Below are 25793 nucleotides of genomic sequence, written 5' to 3'. Positions count from 1 at the left end.
CTCCCCTTCCCAGTCACAGGGACAAACATGGTGTAGCCACGGCCTGTGGTCCTCCCTTCCTACTCCCGACTGACACTGCTATCTTTTTATCCCCTAGTCTTGACTTGGTTTATGATTCCTCTTCTGATTTTACTGTCATTTTCCTGATTATATGTTTTCATCTTAAGTTGCATCAGATCTTTTGTGTAATGAAGCAAAGATGGATGGATAAATGCGTGCATGGATAGGTGGGCAAAAGGATGGAAGAACCTACAGAGAGAAAGGCGGGAGAGAGGAAGGGAAGGGGATTTAAAGAGGGAGAGAGAGACAGAGGCAGGCAGAGTGAATGTGACAATTACTATCAAAGGCTTTTCTAGAGCTTTGCTCCCTGGCTTCTCTACTCTTCGAAGACCCAAGTATAGATCATCACACCCCCTCCTCGATGAGGAGAACACACCCTGCTCCTAAGATCCACTGCAGCGGTTCCCGGTTGGTGCCTGAGCCCCCTTCACAGAGAGCTACAGAACTCTTTGGGTATTGTGATCACCTACTGAGGGCATGCTCACTGCCCCTTCACAGGTGCACGCCCCACATAAACCTCTAGGAAATACACACAGCTTTAGCAAGCTCTGCAAGGTCTAGTCTCATTACAAGGTTCAGCTGTAGGTTCAGCTCATGATCTGCAGCTGCTAAGCTGGAAAGACAATCAAAGCCTTCCCAGAGACAGACTGTGCACGCTCTGTAAAGACCAGAAGACCAGTTCCTAAAACGGAGGCTGCTTCTTAAGCACAGCAAACCAGGGAGAAGATTTGAGAAAAAGAGTAGCCATGGAAACCGTCCCCAGGCACCAGTGATCTCCTTTAAAGGAAGCTGAGGCAGCCCGACGGCAGAGGAAGCAGGAATGTGCGCCAGGGTGACCTGACAAATGCCCAGGTCAGTACTGCCTGATCCTGCCTAGTTTATAAGCATTGCCCGGAGCCCCCACGCCTCCTCGTGTCCCTTGGCGCCCCTCATGCCCAGATGGGTCCCGCCAGCCGAGCCAGACGCACCAGTGACAGGTCGTCAATGACGTGCTGCTGCTCCAGCACCTGCAGCCTCAGGAACTCCATCTCCTGCTCATCCCTCGCCAGGCTGAGATCATTCAAGGAGGTGTGCCGCTTCAGAGAGGCCTGGGCCGACAGCTTCTCCTTCTGCAGCGGAGGGAGAGAGAGCACTGCAGGGAGACCCCTCAACAGCGCCTGGCAGGGACTGTGGGGGACGGGGACTCGGGGAGTGGGAGGGAAAGGAAGATGGCTGCCTGGCCCCCAAGGGAGGAGTGGTCAGTGGCCATGTGCACTGCTGAGAGGAAGGGCTGGGTAGGGTCTGGGGGTGGACGATGGCTCTAAAATGAGCCTTGAGAGCCCGGAGGGGAAGGCAGGGAGGGAGGACTCCCCAAAGCAGTGATTACAGGCGCATGTTGGGACCTGGATGGCACAGAGGAGGGCGGTGCTCTCAGCCCTTTGGGCTGCTCAGCAGTAGAGAAAAAAGCTATCAACTCTGAGACACCCGCCCTGACCACAAAGGCCAGTCATCCTGGCTGGAGATAAAAAACCCCTTCCGCGAAGCACCCCCAGCAACAGTCACTGCTCCCCAGCTGGGCGTCCACTAGGAGCCCATGTCCCACGAGGCCTTTGACACTATCATTTCCTTCTGCTGATAATCCTGCATGTTGATATTTCCATTCCCATGTTATAGATGAAGAAAAAGAAGATGGAGAGAACAAGAGCTTCCTCAATCACAGTCACAATGGCCCGACTGCTCTAGGCACAGCCCGTTCCAGAGGAGTGGACAGGGGAGTCTTGGACCAGCTCTGAGGGACAGGAGAGTGGGACAGTGGACAAAGCACAGGCCCCTGAGGCATCCCAGGGAGGCAGGTGGCAGGTGGCCCTTGCAGCCTGTGGCCAGGAGTTTGGGGCTGGAGAATCCGGGCAGAGGTGGAGGCAGGCCTGGGCTGGAGGGGCCGCCCCAGCTCACCATTTCCGCGTTTTCCCTCGTGAGGCTCTTGATCTTCTCCTCCATCCTCTGGATGCTCAGCAGCAGGGTCTCATTCTTCTTGTTCATTCGCTTGTTCTTCTCCACCAGGGGCTTCAGCTGCACCTCAGTCTCACGGGAGCGTTTCAGCTGCAACGGGAAGAGAACGGGGAAGGTCAGACAACTCCAAGACCTGCTGGAGATGCCCTCCCTGGGGCCAGAGCTGCCTGCACAGCACAGACACCAACAAGAGCTCACAGACCTGCTTCCCAGTGTGGTGCCTGCTGGGCCTGAGGGAGGCGAGAAGTACAGGCCACAGCGCAGAGGGGGAGGCCACAGATCGCAGGTGGCCCTGCCAGCACGTGGCCTGTGTCCACTGTCCCACTCTTTTCTCCCTCAGGGCATCACCCCCAGGGGCCATAGATCACACAAAGATAGATCAGTCCAGCTGCCTGCCTCCTCCTGGCTCCTGCTGTCCCCATGTGCCAACTCAGCAGGCAGCTACACACCCTGGCAACACCTGAGCCCCAGGACCTGACAGGGTGCCAGGCTCGGGGCTGGGGATGCGGAGATCTGTCGTGTCTACCAGTCTCCCTAGATCAGCCACCTGTCCTTCCCAGCCACTGAGAACCTGGGAGGCCCCCTGGTGCTGGCCCCATGCTGGGCATTGGGTCAAGGGGTGACAGGACAGGGATGCCCGTCCAAACAGACAGGAAAGAAGGCCCTAAGCCGCCACAGAGGCAACACCATGGGAGAAAGGAGCCACAAGCCCAGAGGCTCACAAGAGGAAAGAGCGGGGAATGGGGGGTGAGCACGAGCTGGCAGAGCCGGCTGTAGAGAGTGGCCATTTGGTCTTCATCCCCAGCACCAGGGGGCTTGGACATAGGAGACATCTGTCACTAGGTCTGCCTTCTAGAAGAATCCACAGCTTGGACTGCTGTTTGGAGGCCAGACCAGTGAGACAGAGACTGGTGAAAAGCCACAGTGGTGGAAGACAGGAGGAGGAACGGGGAAAACACACACATAGAGGCACCCACAGCTTTGTCTTCTGAGGACAGCGTCCTTGGAGACACCTTCATTTTTTAGCTGCAAGACTATGGGTAAGTGCTTAGCCTCTGTTGCCTAATCTATAACACAATAATGATCATAGCTCCTGACTCCTACAGTTGTGGTAAGAATGAAGTGCACAGCAGTAGTCTTCACTGAGGTTATTTTAGGGACAAAAATGAGAAACAATTTGAGAATCCGTCAGTATTACAACCACCACAAGAATAACCAGCGCATGTTAACAGTGCTGCCGTGAGCCTGAAACAGCATGTTTCTCTCTCGTTAACTCTCCCCACCACCCTAGGAGGGGCATTACACAAAGCATCTGTGCCCAGAGAGATAGGCAATGTGCTCAGAGTCACAAAGAAAGTGCTAGAACCAAGAACCAAACACAAGGGACTGACTCTGGAGTCTCCCAGCTGTACAAGTCGAGGTGAAATATTCTGATGGCACCAGCTGAAATGTAAAAGGCACCAGGTGACTCCATCACTCTACTAGAAATCTACTTCACGGAAATCAAAGTTCAAGTCAATAAAGACGGGGCTGCGTCTTCTATGCGTCATACACCATGAGGGGAATGGTTGAAAAAACCATGGGATGGCCACACGGGAGGACAGTGCAGCCTGTAAAAAGACAAAGGCACTCCTGTGTTGGTGGGGCGTGCTGTCACTGAATTAAGTGAAAAAGGCAAGTGGCGGAACAGTGCAAAGAGGAAAAGCATCTCATTTTGCAACCACAAGATAAAAAAGTCTCCTGGTGGGTGCTGATATGTTTATCTTAATATAAGCATTAAAAACATATAAAATCTACCCAAACTAACAATAGTTATCTCATGATTTAAGATTGAGGCCAAGTGCAAAGGCTGAAGTCTGTAATCCCAGTACTTTGGGAGGGTGAGGCAAGAGGATCACCTGAAGCCAGGAGTTCAAGACCATCCTGGGCAACGGTCTCTACAAAAAAATTTATAAAAAAAAAAATTAGCTGAGTATAGTGGCAGGTGCCTATAATCCTATATATAGCCTCACTATTTATATATAAGTCCTCATTCTCATGAGCCCGAGGCAGGAGAATTGACCACTGGGAGTCCAGTTGAAGGTTGCAGTAACCTATGAAAGTGCCACTGCACTCTACCCATCACATGCCACCCGTGGCCCCACCTCTGCCCATCGCAAGCCACCCATGGTCCCAGGATGTGCTAGCACATTCCTCCAGGGCAGACACTGGGCTGGTCTTTAGAGACTCTGTCTCTAAAAAGAAAAAAAAAAATTGAAGCACTGGCAAGTTTATAAATTTCTACTTTTAACTACACTAGTGCAGTCTGAATTTTTTCCAGCAGCCTGTGTTTTCCCGTAATCTTCTCAGCAAACTATTATGCAACTTGCAAGTCCTTTTTTAGCTCAGGAGTATTTAAATAAAAAGTGAAGACATAATATTATATGTAGAGGCTGATTAAAGTCGTGTAAAATGTGCCTTTAAAAATACTAGAGGGAAATAAATTTATTTTGATCCTGTCAAAACATGAAGTACTCATTTTTCTCAAATACTGTGTAGATATACTTCCCTTAATAAAAATGATTAAACATAAAAATTTTGAAGCTTTGGGCAGCACCTGTGGCTCAGTCGGTAAGGCGCCGGCCCCATATACCAAGGGTGGCGGGTTCAAACCCGGCCCCGGCCAAACTGCAACCAAAAAACAGCCGGGCGTTGTGGCAGGTGCCTGTAGTCCCAGCTACCTGGAAGGCTGAGGCAAGAGAATCGCTTAAGCCCAAGAGTTTGAGGTTTCTGTGAGCTGTGATGCCACAGCACTCTACCCAGGGCAACATAGACTACACCTCAAAAAAAAAAAAATTGCAATTTTAGGAATTAACAGCTTAATAACCTTAGCTTTAAGAAAGTAAAAAGGGGGCAGCGCCTGTGGCTCAGTCGGTAGGACGCCGGCCCCACATACCGAGGATGGCGGGTTCAAACCCGGCCCCGGCTGAACTGCAACCAAAAAATAGCCGGGCGTTGTGGCGGGCGCCTGTAGTCCCAGCTACTTGGGAGGCTGAGGCAAGAGAATCTCTTAAGCCCAGGAGTTGGAGGTTGCTGTGAGCTGTGTGACGCCACGGCACTCTACCCCAGGGTGGTACAGAGAGACTCTGTCTCTACAAAAACAAACAAAAAAAAATTTAAAAAAAAAATTTTTGAAGCCTTTCTCAAGAAGTTTATGAATCAACTACTACATACAAATTAGTTTAGCTTTTTATCTAGGAAATGTCAACATATTCACGAAATTGTTATTTTTAATGGACCTTTATTTTTTAACCAAAAATCCGTGCTCGTCATTTTTAAAATTAGATGCGTGTGAAGTTTTATGCAAAAGAAAATAAACAGATGAGCAAAAATTAAAATGACCCATCATCACACCACCTAAAAGAGCAACTTCCAGTCTCCAGGATGAGGATGATGACAAAGTATTTTTGTTCTATATCTGTTTTTTGTTCTATGTCTGCTTGTATCGTTTAAGTCACTGTGAATAAAGTTCCACGTCAATTAAACACATTCTACAGCATCAATCTTTATAGACCAGAATTCATTGTATAAATCTTCTACAATTACTCTGACCAATGCGTTAATATTGAACAATTGTCTTCTTTTTTAGTTTAGGTGCTATGACATTGCCATGACCTTCCTTTCCACACTTCTCACTGAACTCCAATTGCTTGCTAAGATAAAGTCCTACAGAAATAAAGAGCAGTAACAGATTTCTTCAGTAGGTACCTGATAGGTTTTTAATCAAAACTAAATTGAGAAAGCACAGGAAACCAGAAGGCCTGCATGTAAACTTTGTGTTTGAGGCTTGTTTTGTGGCCCCTGCAGGCAAGGCACCACCCGGGGGGAGGGTGCTGCTGATTACCAGTTCGTTCCTCTCATCTGCCAAGAGGGTATTTCTGTCTTCCAGCTTCCGTATCACTGAATTCAGTTCAGCAATTTTTAGTTGAAATCGTCTTACATCTCTCTCATCCATATGTTGATCCTAAAAAAAAGGCAAGATACAAATGTACTTTGAAGAAGCTGAAATGATTCAAAAGTTCTCCGTAGAGCCTTCTCAGAAAATCAGAAAATCCACACGGCAACAAAACAGGTGAGATCCTCCCTGAGGGTACCGTACGCCACAGAGCAAGGAGGGGAGCCCCCCAAGGCCTGCGGCACACGGGCGGCGGGAAGACTTCATCTCAGAGGCGCTGAGACTTCAGGCCCCTGCAATGGCTCCCTGTGACCTCATCCCTGAGCCTCTGCCCATCCCACGCCACTGGTGGTTCCCAGGATGTGCTAGTACATTCCTCCAGGGCAGACACTGGGCTGGTCTTGCTCCACACCAAAATGCTGGTGACTGATACAGTGTCCAACAGACAATTCATAACAGACATTCAAATACCAAGTGAATGAACCCGTGCATCTTGCTTTGGCCTCCTCTGTGTCTTTGTTAAGTTCTATGAATGAGAAATGAAATCCTAAAGCCCTCTGTAGACTCAATGGATCCCTCTCAGCTAGGGAGACTCAACACCTTGAAACATGATTCCACGGGGGGAGATACAGGACAATTACATGCACGTGATTTCCCTCCGTAAATATTCATGACTCCTCCTATAGCTTGTTGAGTATGGACATTTGACCACCCTGCTCAGAATAAAATACTGTTGCCTTCTGGGCAGCGCCTGTGGCTCAAAGGAGTAGGGCGCTGACCCCATATGCCGGAATTGGTGGGTTCAAACCCAGCCCTGGCCAAAAACTGCAAAAATAAATAAATAAATAAATAAAAATACTGTTCCCTGTCGTCTCTTCTTGGACGCACAGTGTGCCTGGTTTCCGGCCATGGCTCTGCTCTCCAGCCTGTTGGAATGGCCACCCAGCAGGCTGCTACCTTGATGAGAAATAAAGCTCTTCTTTTTCCAAAGTATAAACCTCATTAGTTTTTGTGTTTGTGTGTGTGTTTTACTCAACAAATGGTGACCATGAAGGGACCCAGAGACACGCCCCAGCATGACTGGAGGTCAATGCCCCTTCTGTAGGAGACCACTGATAGCTCAGCTGAGAGAAGCGCAGGTAAGCTCCCCTGGGTTCAAGGTCTCCCACTTTTAAGACAGATCTTAGGGACTCTTATTTCTCTCCATCCCTTCCCTTTATTTCTCCCTAGTTCCAATTCCCTCCATTCCAGAGCCCAGAAGGTGTGTCTTTGTCAGCCCCAAGCTAGGGGAGCTACCCCAGGTTCCCCCAGATCCTTCTATTCCAGACCCTACAGGGAATGTTTTTGTAGGTTCCAGGGTTTGGGCAGCGGGGCTTGGTTAGATTCAGCGGGTCCACAGGACTTTTGAAGACACTCATGTTTCAGAGTTTGGGGAGGACTCTGTCCTAGAGGTAAATAATTATAAAAAGTTTAATTCTAAGAAAATGGTCTCTGATCCACCCTGAATACTAGTGACTACCATGCTTTAAAAACTAAAAAGTTCTTACAATGTTTGAAACCTAACCTAAAATGATTTATAGCTTTCCCAACCACAGCAACATTTTAGGAGACCTCTAGGTTTACCTGTGTGCTTAATTAAAATAAAGAGGCTATCAAACCTTATGGAATAATGAAGATTATGCTATAACTGGTATTTACGGTTTTCCAAATGGGATCGAGTCTCTCATAGCCTCCCTTGAAGAGGGTGATTGAAAGTTAAAAGAGACTAAAAAAAAAAAAAAAAAGAGGCACATGCTCCAAATGTTAGCCTTAGCTTTTTTCTTCTGTCTAAAAATCCCTCTATGATACCTGCTCCTGGAACAGGGCAGAGTTACCTTCTGATTATAATGTGTTTCTTTTTCTCCCACTCTCTTGTCTATCTCTAACAACCTGTAACCCAGATTTCCCCAAAACTACCAGTTAGGCTTTGAATATGTAAACCTTTCAGCTTCAAAATAGACTAAAGAGATTAAAAATGTTTTGCCCCAAGTTTCCACCTCTAAAAGTCTCAAAAGAAACATCTGCCACCTATTCTATCTGATAACTGTTACCCACGGGGCTTCATGTATATAATAAAACCACCTTTTGGTAACTAGTCAAGCCCCCGCCCAAAAAACTGGTTTAAAAGGACCTTTAACTTCCTGTCTTCTTCCACCTATGAGAGATGTTTGAGACTTTTTGTATATAAAGGGCTCAGACACATTAAAAAAATTTTTTTTTGGGCGGCGCCTGTGGCTCAACGGGTAGGGTGCTGGTCCCATATGCCGGAGGTGGCGGGTTCAAGCCCAGCCCCGGCCAAAAAGAAAAAAAAAAAAAAAATATATATATATATATATATACATTTTTTTTACTTGTTCCACTGTTCATGACAAACTTACATTTTCAGTTTTAAGTCTCCGGATTCTAGTGTCCTTTGTTTTTAAGGTTTTATTTATTTTTCCAAACTTTAGACTAAATCCTGGTTAATTCTTGACTATAAAAGTTAAGGAAAAACAGGTTATAATTTTCTTCATGACATTTTTATTTGACTCCTTAATGGAATAGTTCTTTTTTCCATTTTGTCACATAGACTCTTCTTTAATTGTCAGATTATTAATGTTATTTATATCTCACTTTACTTCTAAGAGCACCAGAGTCACAATTGGATCAAACCTACACATCTTCTTCATCTAATCCCATGGAACCTGGTCCGTTTCCATTGCCAAGGCCCTTACCACACAGACAGACCTTCCTCCCTCCAGGCCCAGGACCATCGCAGAAGAGGGTGGTATATGAAATTGCCAGGGCCAATTTAAGGAACTGAATGGTCTTAATAAAATACTTAGGTTTATATAACTAATTACTACAAGTCTGTAACTAAAACCTAAACCATAAGTGATTCAATACTTATAGGTAAGTCACTTTCATAACTATGTGTTTGGCTTTTGGTTTTCAACTACATTGCTTAAAAGGTTGTAAGGGATTAATGAGTACCTGTCTATCCCAGTCCAGTCTGGCCCAAGGTGTTTAATTGGCTATAAGCTTTAATGGCTCTAAACCCTCTCCTAGACCTAGACTGACCCAGGGCAGAGCCAATCCGTATTAATGTTCGGCCGTTGCTACCGTTTCTAGCACATCTTAGCCAAAAGGGGAGCCAGTGAACTAAAAATAAAATCCTAAGCCCTCTGCTAACTAAACGGACTCCTACCGGCCAAGGAGACCCCAGAACCCTTTAAGGCTGAGTTCCCAGCCATGACAGGATGAGAGGCAGCACAATGACATACGCAGGATTTCCCTTCCTAAATATTCATGACTCCTCCCATAGCTCATTGAATATGTATATTTAACCACCCTGCCCAGTGTAATATCCATTGCCTTTTGTCTTTTCTTTGAAAGTGTGTGTGCCTGGCTTCATGTGGGGCTCTGTTCCCCGTACTGTTAGAATGGCCACCCAGGAGGCCGCTACCCTGCTGGTAGAAGAGAAATAAAGCTCTTCTTTTTCCAAAGTATAAACCTCATTAATTTTTTTTTAGCTAACAGGACTGACCTATTGCCCTCATCCTTGCCTGGGCCCTCCTCATCCTGCAGGTCTCTGACCTGAAATCCCTTCTCCTGCAGAGAGGGGCCCGGCCTGCACTCCCCCAGGTACTCTGCTCTGATATCTCCATTTCCTTCTTTGCAACTGAGCCCAAGGCCACAAGAGGCAGAAGCAGTGAATTCTTCATTCCTATAGTCTCAGTGCCAAGCACTGGCCCTGGGACACAGTGAAAGTTAACAAACGGGAAAAACAAGAGATAGGAGAGCGGAGAGAAGGGACAGATGGGTGAAAGGGCGGCTGCTGGGGAGGATGAGAGGCTGGGAGGAAGGGAGTCAGCCCTGAGGCTGTGTGCCTACTGCCCTCACCTGTGTGCCCATGAGCTCCGCCATGTCCCCGATCCCCGGCGGGAGCTCCCTCTTGGGGCTGCTGTGGTGCCGCTCAGCCTCCTTAACCTGCACCAGCTGCTCATCCAAAGCCTCTTTCTGTAGGAGCAGCTTCTGGGTCTGACCCGCCTGCACGCCAAGTTCCTTCTCCAAGGCCAGAATCACACGGTCTTTTCCTTTGATCTCATCCATCTGAAAAAGAGAAAGAAGAAGCCACCAATCACAGGGATGGGCTCGCGCCCAGGGAACTCACCCCCTGCTTGGGCTTGGGCCCAGGCAGAGGTCGAAGCAGCTCCCTGGTTCTGGTCAACTGAACTGACAAACCCAGGACTCTGGCCCTGCTCCGCTCGTAGAGTTCGGACAGTTGGCCCTTCTGAATCTCACCCTGAAATCTGATCCCCAGTATTGGAGGTGACAGGTCACAGAGGGGGCTCCCTCATGAACGGCAGCTGCCCTTCCTCCCGAGGTGCCCAGTGAGTGCTCACCCTGGCGAAGAGCAGGAGATCTCACTGTGGAGAGGAGCTGGAGCATCCTGCCCTTACTCTGGCTCCCTCTCTCACCAGGAGACACCAGCTCCCATTTACTCTCCACTTTGATCAGAGGCTCCCCAGACCCTCGCCAGGAGCAGATGCAGCACCCTGCTTCTACGGGCGAGCCAGATAAACCTCTTTCCTTTACCAACTACCCGGCCTCAGGTCTTCCTTTATGGTGATGCTAACTGGATTAAGGATCCCTTTAGGACAGAAGAGATGGGTTCCAGCATCTAAATATTCAACCCTACACTTATCCTGACCCTTACCTGTGTTCATGCCTCTCTCACCTTAATGAAATAAAGTCCTGAGCATCCTCCCGCCCAGGCCTCCCTGCCTGCTCCCCGCCTGTTTCTCCCCCTACCTTGTCCCCCTGCTGCCAGCCTTCTCAGTAAGTCCTGTCTCCCCTCAATCACCTACCCTCTCCAGTCTGCCCACCACCCAGACAGCTCCTGCCAGGTCTCTCCTGACCCATGGCTTTCTATCCCCACCCTGGATTCCTCTGATAACTGACTCTGCCCCCCAACCATGACCTTCTCCCTTCCCTCTCCCTGTGGCCACAGTGATTTCTCAGTCTCTGCCTTCTTTACAGACTGCCATTAGAGCCTAGGGTTCCCAAGGTTTGGTCATCTTCTCAATCCCATCCTCTCCCTAGGCAGACATGCCCCACCCTCGCATTAACCCCTTACACAAAGATGAATTTCAGATGTATGTGCCCGGCCCTGATATGTCTCTGGGATCCAAAGTCACAGAACCAACTGGTTGCTTGTCACCTCTGCTTGGATCTCCAAAGGACCTCGGCATCTCTCTGTACAAACTTGAATTTAATCTCCAACTCAGCCCCAGCCAAGTCTAGTCTAACCTGCCATGGAAGTGAGTGTCAGAGAGAAGACACAGCCTGAACGCAGTGGGCCAGGTGACATCAAAGGAATAACAGAAAGAAAAGTGGGCCTAGGAAGCTTTGGCCCCAGGCCATTCCTTTGGGCCTTTTCTAGACATCACAGTAAGGACACTATATAGGGTTAAATAGTATCCCTCAAATCCATTACCTTTCTGGAAGTTCAGAATGTGACTTTATCTAGAAATAGGGCCATTGTAGGTACAATTAGTAGGTACTGCATCAGGCTAGGCCCTTATCACTAGTGTCCTTATAAGAGAGGAAGAGAGATGGAAGGAAAAGACCACATGAAGCTGGCTGCGGAGACTGGCATGACGCAGCCATAAGCCAGGGACCCCAGAAGCTAGAAGAGGCAAGGAAAGACCCTCCTCTAGGGCCTGCGGAGAAATTGTGGCCACACAACACATCTTAATTTAAATCTTCCAGCCTTCAGAACTGTAAGAGAATAAATTTCTGTCATTTTAAGCCATGACATTTGCAGTCACTTGTTAAGGCAGCCACTAGAAACTAAGGCACACACTCTTCTCAGCCACGACACTGATGGAGCATGTTATATTTAAGTTACTAAAGTCTGAAACTCTTTGTCCTAAACCCTGTTCCTTGAATTCAGACACAGGCAGGCAGAGAATCCTGGTTAAGAACCCTGTTCTGGAAAAAGAGAGAAGCAATTGTATCCCCCCTCACTTACTGTGACCTTGGGTGGGTTGGACCACCTCCCGGACTCAGCCTCTTTCTGTAAAATACCAACACTTAGAGGACCGTGGAACCAACCCTGTCTAATGGTAAGGGAGCTTTTGGTCACCATGGAAGGACCTCAGCACAGTGCCTGGCACACTATTAGTATGCCAGCAATGTAATCCCTTTTAACTCATGGTAAACACGAGGCTATCTTATTTTAAAAGCAGACTGCTAAAAACCAATAATAATAATAAAAAAAAAATCAATGATATTTTTACCCCCAAATTCCAGACTGAGAGGTTTTTCCAGCCAAGTGCTCCAGTGCTACAGCTCTAATGGGGAATTTCTGTCACTTGCAATCAAAAGGACAGGAAAGAAGAACCTGACATCTAATCTACCTCTTACAGGACAGCTGTGGACTAGGTACTAATTTGTACTTCTTGGCTCGAGGCACCTTTCTTTGGAAGACAGACGATGCTCTCCACCCTCGTCCCAGGACTATCTCCTGGGCCCAGCAGGGCCTAGAGCAGTTTGTCAAGAGCTGCTGCAGGATGTGTGCACTGTGCCCCCTGGTGGCCACCCACCACCATCCACCTGCTGTACAAGCTCCCAAAGACCCTGGATGTAGATGCTGACCCAGAAGCAGGAAGAGTGAGTGTGGAAGGCGTCCAGCACATTCTGAGCTGAATGGCGTCATCAGGAGCTAGGACACACGGGTGAGCAGGACAGACCCAACTGCCTGCCCTGGGAGCTCCCATCCTGGAGGGAGACGATAAATAAAAAATAGGCAAACTGAGAAGCTGGGAGAACGACCACTGCCAGGAGTAGCTGAGCCACACCAGAGCAAGGGAGCCAGCAGTGGCAGTGGGGGGCTTGCAAGTCAACAGCCCCTCAGCCAGGGTGGAGGTGTTCCAGGCTGCCTCCCGCCATCCTGCTCTGCACTGCCAGAGGAGAGAAAGGAGGCTGTCGAATGCTTCCCAGAACTCAGGGTTAGTATCTGTTTAGACTGTCTATAAACTAGAAATTTAAAACTGACACATCTCTCATGCCCTGAAAAGTCTCCAAGGATTCTCTCCGCAGACAGCAATGACACTGCCACTCTTACTTGGACACAGGGCACTTTCCTCAAAGGACAAGGAGTTTGTGGGGGTTGGTGCATATATCCTGAACCTAAGCCCCCTCCTGGCACCACTCAACAGGTCTAGTCAACCTGCACAGGGTTCTACACCCCAGGAAGGCTCCCCCTTCCCTTCTCTCTGCTGCTAAAGCTGACCCCTTCACACTGCAGCGGAGACTGGACACACGGGAGAGGCGTCATCCATTCCAGGATCCAGGCTGGGAGCTCTCTGATGGGGATACTGGCCCAGCAGGCACCCAGTGAGTATGTGCTGGATGAATGACACTCTCCATTTGTGAGTTTTAAAAACAACCATTCTGGTTTTATAAATGCATAAAATAAAAGCCCAGACAATCTGTGGTAGTTCAGGGTCTACCTCACAGCAGGTACTCACCAAGTGGAGTGTGCTAGAAAAAACATAGCCTCTCTTCTGTTATTTTCTGGCAAAAAGAAAAAAGAATAAGAAAAGAAAGACACTGTCCATCACCCAGCCACCACAAGTTAGATGTGAAAGGGCCACAGAGGGACCAGAAATGAGCCACCATTCCTCCCCCAGAGCTGACAGGATGAACACCCTAAGAAAACAAATGTGGCCTTGGGAGTAAACCCCCAAACAAAGAAACTGAAAAGAAACCTCTGAGCCCAGGAAGTCTCAGGAGCCCCAGACACCCCAGCCTAAGGGGCCCAGCAGCCCATCTCGCCTACTTGGGATCCCCGGATGGCCTGTACCTTGATTTCTCCTGCCTTATCAAACTATTTCCTAACAGCAGCACTCTTAAAGTTTCTCCCTTTATTATGAAATGAATACACAGTCATTATTAGAAAATGGAAAACACAACAAAGAATAGCAAAGGGAGCAGAAATCACGCATGACCTCAGCCTCCAGAGGCAACCTCCGCCAACACATCACCTCCTGCCCTCACCCGCTTCCCCGAGAGGCCGACTCCCCACCTGTGCCTGCACGCCCACTTCTCACTTTTCACCTTATACTACGTTCTCTCTCCCAAGACCCCGGGGCTTGTCATAAATGCCATTGTCCTGACTCAGGAATGCAGACAGACAAGGGACAGAACACACACAGTACAATCCATCTAGACTTGGGACGCGTCTGCCTCAGCCTATGTCCTGCAGCAGACTCCAGATGTGGAGTCAGCACACTGAAGGGGGCAGAGAGCTGTCCTCTCTCAGAGGCACAGGCTGCTCTAGGGGCACAAAAAACACGCGAGCCCCAGTCTCCACCCTCATGGAAACTGCATGCTAGAAAGGGGAGGCACATGAGAAACAAATGGACAGACAGATAAAAATGTCAGATAAGGAGAACTGCTGCGCCAAGGACAGGAAAAGGTGGCTGGAGACAGTGGCTCGAGACAGTGGCTCGGAGGCTGGTCTAGATGGTGCTCAGGCAAGCCTCCCTGCAGAGGGGACGTGGGTGGGGCCGGACATACCCAAGATGGGTGGGGGAGTGCTCCTGGCCAGTGACATGGAAATACCTGTGTAAAGGCCCTGAGGCAGAGAGCAAGCTGTAGAAGGCCCCTCTGTCTTGCCCTTGGACACCTGAATTACCCCTGAGTTTGTTAATCTTGACTAACTGGATAGGAAATAGTAGTATCTTGCTGTTCTAATTTTATGACACTTATTTTTATACTTAATAGGCATGGCTTTTCTTCTTTGTGAACTGTGTGTCCCCACTACTTGACTAATTTCATGCATTGAGTGGTTTTCTTACAAATTTGGCAATCTATTTAGAGAAGACACTGACTCTCTGCTACATTGTTTTAAGAACATTTCCCAATTTCTGTCTGGGCTTTGTATTCTGCTAATTCCCTGCATGGCAGCCGGGCATCAAATACTCTGTTGGGGAAACTGGACGTAGAGTACTATTTGCCTTTATCATTACAACAGGATTCATTTTCAGATCTCATTGGTTATTGCCTTTAGTCCATCATTTACAATTGAGTTTTTAAATCAACGGCCTGAGACAGAGTATAAAATTCCCACTCAACCTTTACCCAGTAAAATGGGAGTGTGGGTTGAGTATTCCTTATCTGGAATGCTTGGGACCAGAAGTGTCCCAGGTTTTGGAATTTTTCAGAAGTTGGAATATTTGCATATATACACGAATTATCTTGGGGATGGGATCCGAGTCTAAACGTGAAATTCATTTGTTTCATACACAACTTGTATCCATAGCCCAATATTATATATATATATGGGTTTTTTGGCAGTTTTTGGCCGGGGCTAGGTTTGAACCTACCACCTCCGGTATATGGGGCCAGCACCCTACTCCTTTGAGCCACAGGCACCGCCCGATATTGTGTAAAAAATTTACACAATATTTTTAATAATTTTGTATATTAAACAAAGTTTTTACATTCACTGAACCAGTGGAAAGCCAAGCCACCGTCATCTCAGCCCCACGTGGACAGTCTGGGGTCACGTGGCATCACTATCATGCCTATTGTACAAACCATTAGCACAGTGAAAACGTGTGGGCGTGCTTGTGCAAGGGAATCTGGGTGAGCACAACTCTTCTTCCCCTTGGAGACACTAAATAAACGGTGTTGTATGCCTGTGTTTGACCACACTCTGTCACACAAGGACAGGATTGGTGTTTTCCTCTCGTGGCATCGGCTGCCACACAAAAAGTTATGGGTTTTGGAATATTCGGATTTTGAATCTTTGGATTAAGAAAGTTCTAATACCTCCACTCCCAGAGAACTCCATAGGATAGGGGCAAGCTTTGCAAATCAATGCTCCAGTTTGCAACAATCTTGCAGTGGAAAACGCTAACTTTTCATCATTATTTGACAAGCAGTGTCAAGTTAATCAAGTTTCCATAGGAAAAGCCAGACCAACACTTGCCAGGCAGATGGAGGGAAGCAATCTGGTTGCCTTTGGTCAAGATCACTCAGCATCGGGATGTCAGGTTCCTATTTTGCTTTGACTACTTTAGGGATTGTGAAAACTCTCTCTGTGGAACCAGAAAGAATAATTAAAATGAGATTGTGCTTTATGGTTCACTTACTCTGGTGGGACAAGTGAGTCTCTGACTGAATCACAGATAGCCTGAGTGCATGGTGGGGAGCTTGGAGTTTGAGTATGTGTTTCCGATGCGGGCTCATCTATCCTTTGCAGAACACATTTCCTATCCGTTCACGTTAGGGAAAGAGGGTCTTTATATTTAAAGGGTGACTTTTGTATCCAGTTAATTTTTGGCATTTTAAGTGGTCTAGTCCCTTTACACTTAATGTAATTATTGCTATGATTTGTTTAATTCTACCATTTGCCATCTCTTTTTTATTTGGCCTATCTGGTTTTTCTTTCTTTGATCCCTCTCTGAGTATAAACACGTTTATTTTTAGTATCTCATTTTATTTCCTCTAATACCATTTTAGTTGTGCCTCTTTGTGCTAACGTTTAGCCTTCGATTTATCACAGGCTCCCTGAATTAAGTGTCATACATCATGTCAAGTAAGATGTAAGGACTCTGCAAGAATCTATTTTCTGCCACCCACCCACCCCTATCCTTTGTAATATTGTTTTACATGTTTACCTTCTACACGTTATACACCCCACAATTACTGTTTTGCTTTCAAGTCAGTGTTTTTTTTTGTTTTGTTTTGAGACAGAGCCTCAAGCTGTCATCCTGGGTAGAGTGCTGTGGCTTCACAGCTCACAGCAACCTCCAACTCTTGGGCTTAAGCGATTCTCTTGCCTCAGCCTCCCAAGTAGCTAGGACTACAGGCACCTGCCACAATGCCCACCTATTTTTTGGTTGTAGTTGTCATTGTTGTTTGAACCCGCCAGCTCTGGTGTATGAGGCTGGCGCCTTAGCCGCTTGAGCTACAGGCACCGAGCCTCGAGTCAGGGTGTTTTAAAGAAAGTCTCGTACATTCACTTTCATTTACCCATTTCTGATGCTCTTTATCTCCTTCCTATAGAACTAAATGTCTACTTGGCAATGTTCCCCTTCCCCCCAAGAACTCCCGTTAGCACTTCTGCTGGTACAGGCTCTGGTGAGAAATCATCTCAGCTTCTGTTTATCTGAAAATGTCTTGGTTCCGCCCTTATTTTTCAAAGAATGTTTTTGCTAAACTTAAAGTTCTCAAATGACAGATTTGGTAGGGTTTCACAGCACTGTCATGTCTGGGATGACATGTGAGAGTTCCAGTTGGTCCACGTCCTTGTCACCTCTTGGCACTGAGCCCTCCTAGTGCAGAGTTGTCTGCGTTTCTTCCTCTTAGAAACATAGGTTATTTTTTAATGTAAACACAGAATCTGCCATTAAAATTTTACTAGCGCTATCTAAATATCTTGATTTTCCAATTAAGATTGCTATTTTAAACATGTGGGGGTATAATTTATATATCGTAAAATTCATTCATTTCTAGTAAGCTCCTCAAATTGTGCAATCATCATTATAATGCATTTTGGAACATTTTTATAACCGCCTATGTATTTACAGCTAATCCGCATTCCCTTCCCTAGCCCAGTTAGCCACGAATCTACTTCCTGTCTCTACTTGTCTATAGGGGGCCTTTCATAAAAATGAAATCAGAGGATATGAGGTCGTTTGTCTAGCATCTACCATTTAGTGTAACATTTTTGAGGTTCATCCATGCTGTAGCATGTAACAATATTTCATTCCTTATTAATCAACTGCCTTCTGTTATATAGATATGCCAAATTTTATCCATTCACCAACTGATGGACATTTGGATTGTTTCCACTTGCTGATTAACACCACAATGAATGGTCATGTGCAAATCTTTATACAAATGTGTGCTTTTCATTTCTTTGGGGTGGGCACCCATGAGTGGAATTGCTGAATCAGCAGGTAGATTTATTAACTCTTTAAGAAACTGCCAAACCATTATCCAAGTGGCTACACCATGTGACAATCCCACCAGCAATGTATTTCCCACTATTCCACATCCTAGCTACACTTGGTATCATCTCTTCTTACCATGTCATTCCAGTGGGTGTGAAATCATATCTAGTTATAATTTCCCGATGACCAATGAGGTTGAGCACCTTTTCATGTGTCTACTACTCATTTAATTATCCCCTTTTTGAAACACCAAGTCTTTGCCCATTTTTGAGCTATTTTTTCTTATTGTTATGTAACTTTTATAGTCTTCACAAATTATCTTTGTGGTGTTTACATGTTGAAAACACTTTCTCCCACTCTGCAGCTTCCTTTGTCTCTCTTACTGGTGCCTGTTTAATATTCACTGTGCAACCCTTTCTGAATGGTATATTTATGCAAATAGTATATTTGTGTCCTACTTAAGAAATATGTACCTGCTCCAAGATCATGAAGATAGTTTTGCTTTCTGCTACTAACTTTATGGTTTTAAATTTTACATTTAGGTCTAAAGGCCCACTTTGAATTAATATTTACAGATGGTACACATGTTAAGAGTGAATGTTCCTGTTTTCTTCTTACAGATATTCCATTGTTCCAACTGGTTTATTGAAAACTCCTTCTCTCTCTAGTAAACTGCAGTTACCTCCCTTTTAAATCAAGTGATGGGCTATGCATAGGTCTATTTCTGGACTCCCCTGTTCCATCGACCTATCTACCCTTCAGCCTCACATCTTTACCACTGTAGCTTTGCAGTCAGCTTTATTACAGTTTGTAAAAGAACTTCAATTTTTTCTTCTTTAAGATTGTGATTCCCCATCCTTTGTTTTTTATCATCGTTTAGAATCTGCTTATAAATGTATACCAAAAAAAATTCTGCTGATATTTTAGTCATATTGTGTACTGAATCTACAGATTATGGAAGAACTTATATGCAGACTAAATCTTCTCGTCAATGAAAATGGTGTCACTCTCCACTTACTTAGGTCTCTGATACGGTTTTGATATTTGTTCCCTTCCAAAGCTCATGTTAAAATGTGGACCCCAATGTAATGAATGAGCTCCTGCTCTGACAGCTCACCTGGAGATCTGTTAACTGAGCCTGGGCCTCCTTCCTCCCTCTCTCCCTTCCTCTCACCATGAGACACCTGCTCACTCTTCACCTCCCACCATGAGTAAAAGCTCCCTGAACCCCGAACCAGAAACAGATACCAGCCCCATGCTTCCTGTCTGGTCTGGAAAACCACAAGCCAAATAAACCTTTTTGCTTTATCAATTACCCAGCCTCGGGTATTTCCTTCATAGCAATGCACAATGGATTAAGACCATCTCCTTTATTTTCTCAGCAATGTCTTGTAGTTTTCAGGGTAGATATCTTACACAGCTTTCATTAGATTTATTCCTAGGTATTTCAAAATTTTTTAGTACTCTACGGTAACTGATACTTTTAAAAGCTTCTTTCCATATTTGGAGATCATGTAGGGATGTAAAAATAGACCTGCCATTTGATCCTTCCATTCCTCTACTAGGTATATATCCAGAAGACCAAAAATCACTTTATAACAAAGATATTTGCACCAGAATGTTTATTGCAGCCCAATTCATAATTGCTAAGTCATGGAAGAAGCTCAAGTGCCCACTGACCCATGAATGGATTAATAAACTGTGGTATATGTACCATGGAATATTATGCAGCCTTAAAGAAAGATGGAGACTTCACCTCTTTCATGTTTACGTGGATGGAGCTGGAACATATTCTTCTAAGTAAAGTATCTCAAGAATGGAAGAAAAAGTATCCAATGTACTCAGCCCTACTATGAAACCAATTTATAGCTTTCATATGAAACATAACCCAACTATAGCCCAAGAAGAAGGGGAAAGGGGAGAGAGAGAGGAGGGGAAGGGGGAGGATGGGTGGAGGGAGGGTAATTGGTAGGAACACAACTATGGTGCATTTTACAAGGGTACATGTTAAATTTACTAAGTGTAGAGTATAAATGTCTTAACACAATAACTAAGAAAATGTGGTGAAGGCTATGTTAACCAGTTTGATGAAAATATTTCAAATGGTATATAAAACCAGCACATTGTACCCCATAATTGCATTAATGTACACAGCTATGATTTAATTTTTTTAAAAAAGCTTCTTTCCAATTGTTCATTGCTAGTATACAGAAACTATTTTTGTATATTTACTTTGTATCTACAGACTTAGATAAATTCAGTGATTAATTCTAATAGTTTGTAGGGTCTTGCTATGGTCTGAATGTGTTCCCACAAAATTCATTATGTTGAAACTTAATCACTATGTGATAGTATTAACAGGTAAGGACTTTAAGAGGCAATTAAGTCAGGAGTAAAGAGGCCTTACAAATGGGATTAATGGCCTCATAAAAGAGGTATGAGGGAGCTGCCTGCTTCTCTGCTGTCTTTCTGTCCTTTCCAGAATGTGACAACACAACATTCAAGGCACCATCTTTTTTTTTTTTTTTTTTTTTTTTTTTTGTAGAGACAGAGTCTCACTGTACCGCCCTTGGTAGAGTGCCGTGGCGTCACACGGCTCACAGCAACCTCTAACTCTTGGGCTTACGTGATTCTCTTGCCTCAGCCTCCTTAGCAGCTGGGACTACAGGCGCACGCCACAGTGCCCGGCTATTTTTTTGTTGCAGTTTGGCCAGGGCTGGGTTTGAACCCGCCACCCTCGGCATATGGGGCCGGCGCCCTATTCACTGAGCCACAGGCGCCGCCCAAGGCACCATCTTAGAAGCAGAGACAAGGCCCTCAACAGACACTGAACTTACCACCACCTTGGTCTTGGACTTCCCAGCCTCTAGAACTGTGAGAAATAATTTTCTATTACTTCTAAATGACCTAATCTGTGGTACTTCGTTACATAAGCAGGAATAAACTAAGATAAATATCTTGGATTTTTTTACATCACAATAATAGCATCTGCAAATAATGAGTTTTCCTTTTTTTCTAATCCTTAACTTTTCTTTTATTGTCATTTGTATCTGATGTCCTAGCTGGTGCACTGTTGAGTAGAAATGGTGTTAGTGCACATCTTGTTTTGGGTTTGAATTTGGGTGGGAAATGTCCAACATTTCATCATTATGTACGTTGTTAGTAATTAGGTTGTGTTTTATTTTTAGGAGACAGGGTCTCACTCTGTCACCCAGGCTGGAGTACAGCGATGCCAGCATAGCTCATTGCAGCCTCAAAATCCTGGGCTCAAGCAATCCTTCTGCTTCAGTCTCCCAAGTAACTAGGACCACAAGCATATGCCCCCATGCTTTCCTTTTAAAATTTTTTTTTTTGGGTGGCACCTGTGGCTCAAGGAGTAGGGCGCCAGCCCCATATGCTGGAGGTGGTGGGTTCCAACCCAGCCCCAGCCAAAAAAAAAAACTGCAAAAAAAAAAAATTTTTTTTGTAGAGATAGTGTGTCAATATGTTGCCCAGGCTGGTCTCAAACTCCTGGGCTCAAGTGATCCTTCCACGCTGGCCTCCCAAAGTGCTAGGAGTATAAGCCAGAGCCAGCATGCCCAGCTAGAAATAGGTTTTTGACAGAAACACTTATGGAATTTGGGAAATTCCATTCTACTCCTGGTTTGCTGAGAATTTTTATTATGAAATTGGATTTTATCAAATGCTTTTTCTGCATCTATTAAGATGATCATATGAGTTTTTCCTCCTTTATTGTATTACTATGTTGAATTATTAATATAGACACTGATTTTAGAATATTTAGCCAAATTATATTCCTAGAATAAACCCAACTTTGGCGCAACTTATTAGTCTTTCTGTATACTGCTAGATTTGATTGTTAATATCTTAGTAGTATTCTTATATCTGTTCATAAGAGATTATACAAAATTTTTCTTTTCTTGTAATATCATTGGTTTGGGAATCAGAGTTATGCTGGTTTCATAATGTTTCTGTTTCTCTATTTTCTGGACAAGTTTGGCTAGAATTCGTTTTATTTCTTCCTTAAATACTTGAAAGAATTTACCTGTGAAGCCATCTAGTTTTAGGCTTTTCGTTATAGGAAAGTTGTTATTATTTATTTCAGATTAATATGAGGGTACAAATGCTTAGGTTCCACTGTTTGTATCTGTTAGGTAAAGTTCAAGTTGTAGTTCAGCCCTCCACCCAGGGGGTGTGCTAAATACCCTTATGTTGTGCCCATTAAGTGAGAGCTTACCAATCTCCCTTACTTCTCCCCTCTTCTTTTTTCCTCCTCCTTTCTCCCCCTGTAACCCCAAAGAGAATAACCCACATCACAAAGTCCCAAAGCTGCAAATTCTGGCTTGGATATGGAGAGAAGGGAACACTTTTATACTGCTGGAAGAATTGCAAACTAAGAGAGCCTTTATGGAAAGAAGTATGAAGAAACCTCAAAGTAAGAGCTAAAAAATAATCCCCAATAGGATTGTGGGATCAAACGGAAGGTATCTACCCAAAAGGAAAATTATTAATTACATATTTAAATTCTTTAACAGCTATAGGACTACTTATTTTTTCTATTTCCTGTAGCGTCAGTTTGATAAACTGTGCTTATTCAAGGAACGTGCTCCTTTCATCTAGGTTTCAAGTTTCTTGATATGTGCTGTTCATAATGTTTTTAATGCTAATAGAGGTTTTGGTATTTCCCCTTTTACACCTTTTATACTAGTAATTTACAGTCTCTTTTTTGTTTGACCAGTATTTCTAGGGGCTTATCAATTGTAATTATCTTTTGAATTTGGTGATTTTTCCTCAATTGATTTTACTCCAATCTTTCTTGCTCTTTTCTATTTCCTTCATTCTACCTCCTTGGAGTTTAATTTGCTGTTCTCTCTCTTTCTTCTTGAGGATGGAAGCTCAGATGTCCCATTTTTCAGCATTTCTTCTTTTTGTCTAAAATGTATTTTGCTCTAAGGGCTAATCACAACCCAGACATTTTGAAATGTGGTCTATTTTGGTAAAAGTTCAGTATTCTGCAGTTGCTGTCAGTTTAGTTCAAACTGGGGAACGGTGTTAAGTCTCATATCATTACTCGTTTCTGTCTGCGTGGTCTATCGCTTGCTGATAGAAGTGTGTTCATCTACAACTATAGTTGTGAATTTGCCTGTTTCTCCTTTTAGTTTTGATAATTTTATATGTTTTGAAGTTTTGCTATTAAGTGCATTCCTGCTGAATTGACCTCTTTATTATTAAGAATTGTCTCTATGTATCTTCAATATTACTTCTTTCCTCCAAGTGTTCGACATTAACATAGCGAGACAAGCTTTGCCTCTGGTTAGTGTGTGTGTGGTGTATCTTCCCCCATCCTCTTATGTGCTCAATCTAACCGTGTCCTCATAGGTAAGATGTCTTGTAAATACCGCTGTCTTGTTCTTTGATCCAATCTATGAATCTTAGCTTACTTAACTTTTCAGCCACCTATGCCACACAGGTTCAAGGTGTGACAGATGCCTTGAGGGGCCCACTGGTTGTTGTGTGTGTTGCAGCCTGTCCCTCTAGAGAGCTTTACCTGCCATGTCCACTGAGGCTACAGGGACTACCAGTCTGCCTTTCCATGGGGGATCAGTGGCCTTCCCTAACACCGCAGGGCTCAGTGGATATTATGGAGCAAACAGCCTGGTTGGGGGTTCCTGTGGTTTCCATTCTTTCATGCCAACCCTGAGATAGCAAAAAGCCTCATTCTTTTCTCTAACCCACAGTGGCATCTCTTTGCTTGGGGACCCCAATACTCAGCCCACTGGGAAAATCAGCAGATGCCCCCAGCCCAGGCAGGACTCTTTGCCTTCTCTTGGGAATTTTCCTGATGGCTTCCACAGCTCTCCAATATCTTTAAAACTGTGATTGTTTCCAAGTCATGTTTTCCCCTAGCTGTTGCAGCAGGATGGCTGGGCAGTCTTCCCTACCTGACACATCTTACCTGCCGGCGCAAGTCTGCTCATGGTGGTTTATGTAAAACTGACCAACAGTGGCCAGCTCTGATAGGCCATCGCAGCCCTTTCCTACAACATTACCTACTAGCCTCACTGTACACGCGAGCAGTCTGTGATCCGCCAAGGGTCACACACCCCGAGAGAGGAGACCTGCAGCCCAAGGCCTCCTTGCCTCACCTAGGAGGGCAGGGCCCTGTTGGGACCCCAGCGCCTCCACTGGTGGGTCCTCAACGCCGCATTTCCCGCAGCACGTACCAGCCTGCGGATGTCACGCTCGCACTCGCGCTTGATGCGGTGCACCTCGTCCTGGTGCGCCTGGTAGGCAGCCCGCAGGTCGGCGGCTTTGGCCTTGTCCGCCTGCATACAGTTGCTGAGCGCCTCCTCGGCCTGCTTGCGCGCCGCCTTGAGCTCCAGGATCTCCTGCTGCAGCCGCTGGCGCTCCCCGTCGAAGGCCCTGCGCGCCTCATCGCGCGCGTCAGCCAGCAGCGCGCTCTTGACCTTGTCGGCAGCGCCGTCGCGCAGCACGTTGAGCGTGGCCTGCAGCCGCTGCAGCTCGCTCTCCTTGATCTTGGCCGTGCGCGCCGCCTCCTGCTCGTGCTGCCGGATGAGCGCCTCGCGCACGGCCTGCAGCTCCTTCGTCTTCTCCTCGTGCAGCTTGGCCTTGAGCTCCGAGATGTAGGCCGTGTGCCGCCGCTGCTCCTGCTCGCGCTCCAGCTTGGCCTCTTGCAGCCGCTCGCGCAGCTTGCCCACCTGCAGCCAAGCGGCGAGAGAGCCAGTCAAGTCAGCGTCCAGGCCCGGGGAGCTGGCCGTGCCTGCCCAAGCCACCCTCCCCGCGGGGGTCCCACACTCCCATCCCTCGCTGCTCTGGGCACCCCCACCTCGAATGTTTCCTGAGATTACCCAAGAGGTGGACAGCACATTGGACACACCTTCCAATGGGCACATTTATGAGAAAGGACAGTTTACCAGTCATGAAACACACCCAGCAGAAATCATCTCTCTCAATAATGCTGGGAAGGGATTTAACCAGAAATACATGTCCAGGGCCCCCACACATGAACTGGCAGTTAGATGACCAGGCTTCTGTCTTGGGGTGAAGGGGCACCATGCTCTAGAGCTGAAACCAGTAGGCTATGGGCAGTGGCCTACACCCAAATTAATCTCTCATAGTTCCAGGAAAGAGGGAGTCTCCCCAATCCCTGCTCCCTTTTGTCACATGGCAGCCAAGGCTCAGAGACAGTACCAGTGATCCACCAGAAAGAGGGGCTGCCAAGGGTCAGTGCTAGCTTCACCCAGCCAGGACACTTGGCCCAGAACCTGTTCCCTGCTAATGCCACCTGAGTCTGCTCATCTAACTGGCAAACAGTCAAAGCACTATTTGTAAAATGTGCCAAGAGACTGTGGTTTTTTGTTTTGATTTTGACAGAGACTCTGTCACCCATGGGTATAGTGCCATGACATCATCAGAGCTCACAGCAACCTCAAATTCCTGGGCTCAAGTAATCCTCTTCCCTCAGCCTACCAAGTAGCTCAGACTACAGGCACCCTCCATGACACCCAGCTAGTTTTTCTATTTTTAGTAGAGAGGGAGTCTCTCTCTTGCTCAGGTTGGTCCCAAACTCCTGGTATCAGGCAATCCAGCTGCCTCAGTCTCCCAGAGTGCTAGAATTACAGGCATGAGCCAGCGCACTGGGCAGGGACTGTGTTCTCCAAACACTTCAGAATGCTTTCTCCAACCTTTTTGTTTCAATATCTTGCAATACACATACTCCACAGGGACCCTTGACAATCCCTTTGTTTCCTAAACACGACCAGTCTCTGAAGAGCTGAAATGAATTGATGCACAAG

At 46.1% G+C, this 25793-nt stretch overlaps 1 protein-coding gene across 8 annotated transcripts in view; it reads right to left on the bottom strand.

Annotated features, from left to right (window-relative positions):
• Window positions 1–25793, bottom strand: part of JAKMIP1 (janus kinase and microtubule interacting protein 1) — a 170273-nt gene that overhangs the window by 52084 nt on the left and 92396 nt on the right. For all 8 annotated transcript variants that reach the window (XM_053567225.1, XM_053567226.1, XM_053567221.1 and 5 more), the window contains exons 3-7: window positions 24201–24695; window positions 9905–10114; window positions 5933–6052; window positions 1993–2139; window positions 1029–1169 (exon numbers count right to left, since the gene is read on the bottom strand). In XM_053567225.1, coding sequence (XP_053423200.1) covers window positions 1029–1169; window positions 1993–2139; window positions 5933–6052; window positions 9905–10114; window positions 24201–24695 — 1113 coding nt within the window. The remainder of the gene's footprint in view (window positions 1–1028; window positions 1170–1992; window positions 2140–5932; window positions 6053–9904; window positions 10115–24200; window positions 24696–25793) is intronic.

The sequence above is a fragment of the Nycticebus coucang genome, chromosome 17 (assembly GCF_027406575.1).
Source record: "Nycticebus coucang isolate mNycCou1 chromosome 17, mNycCou1.pri, whole genome shotgun sequence".
Lineage (NCBI taxonomy): Eukaryota > Metazoa > Chordata > Mammalia > Primates > Lorisidae > Nycticebus > Nycticebus coucang.
This window is presented reverse-complemented; position numbering and strand designations above follow the sequence as displayed.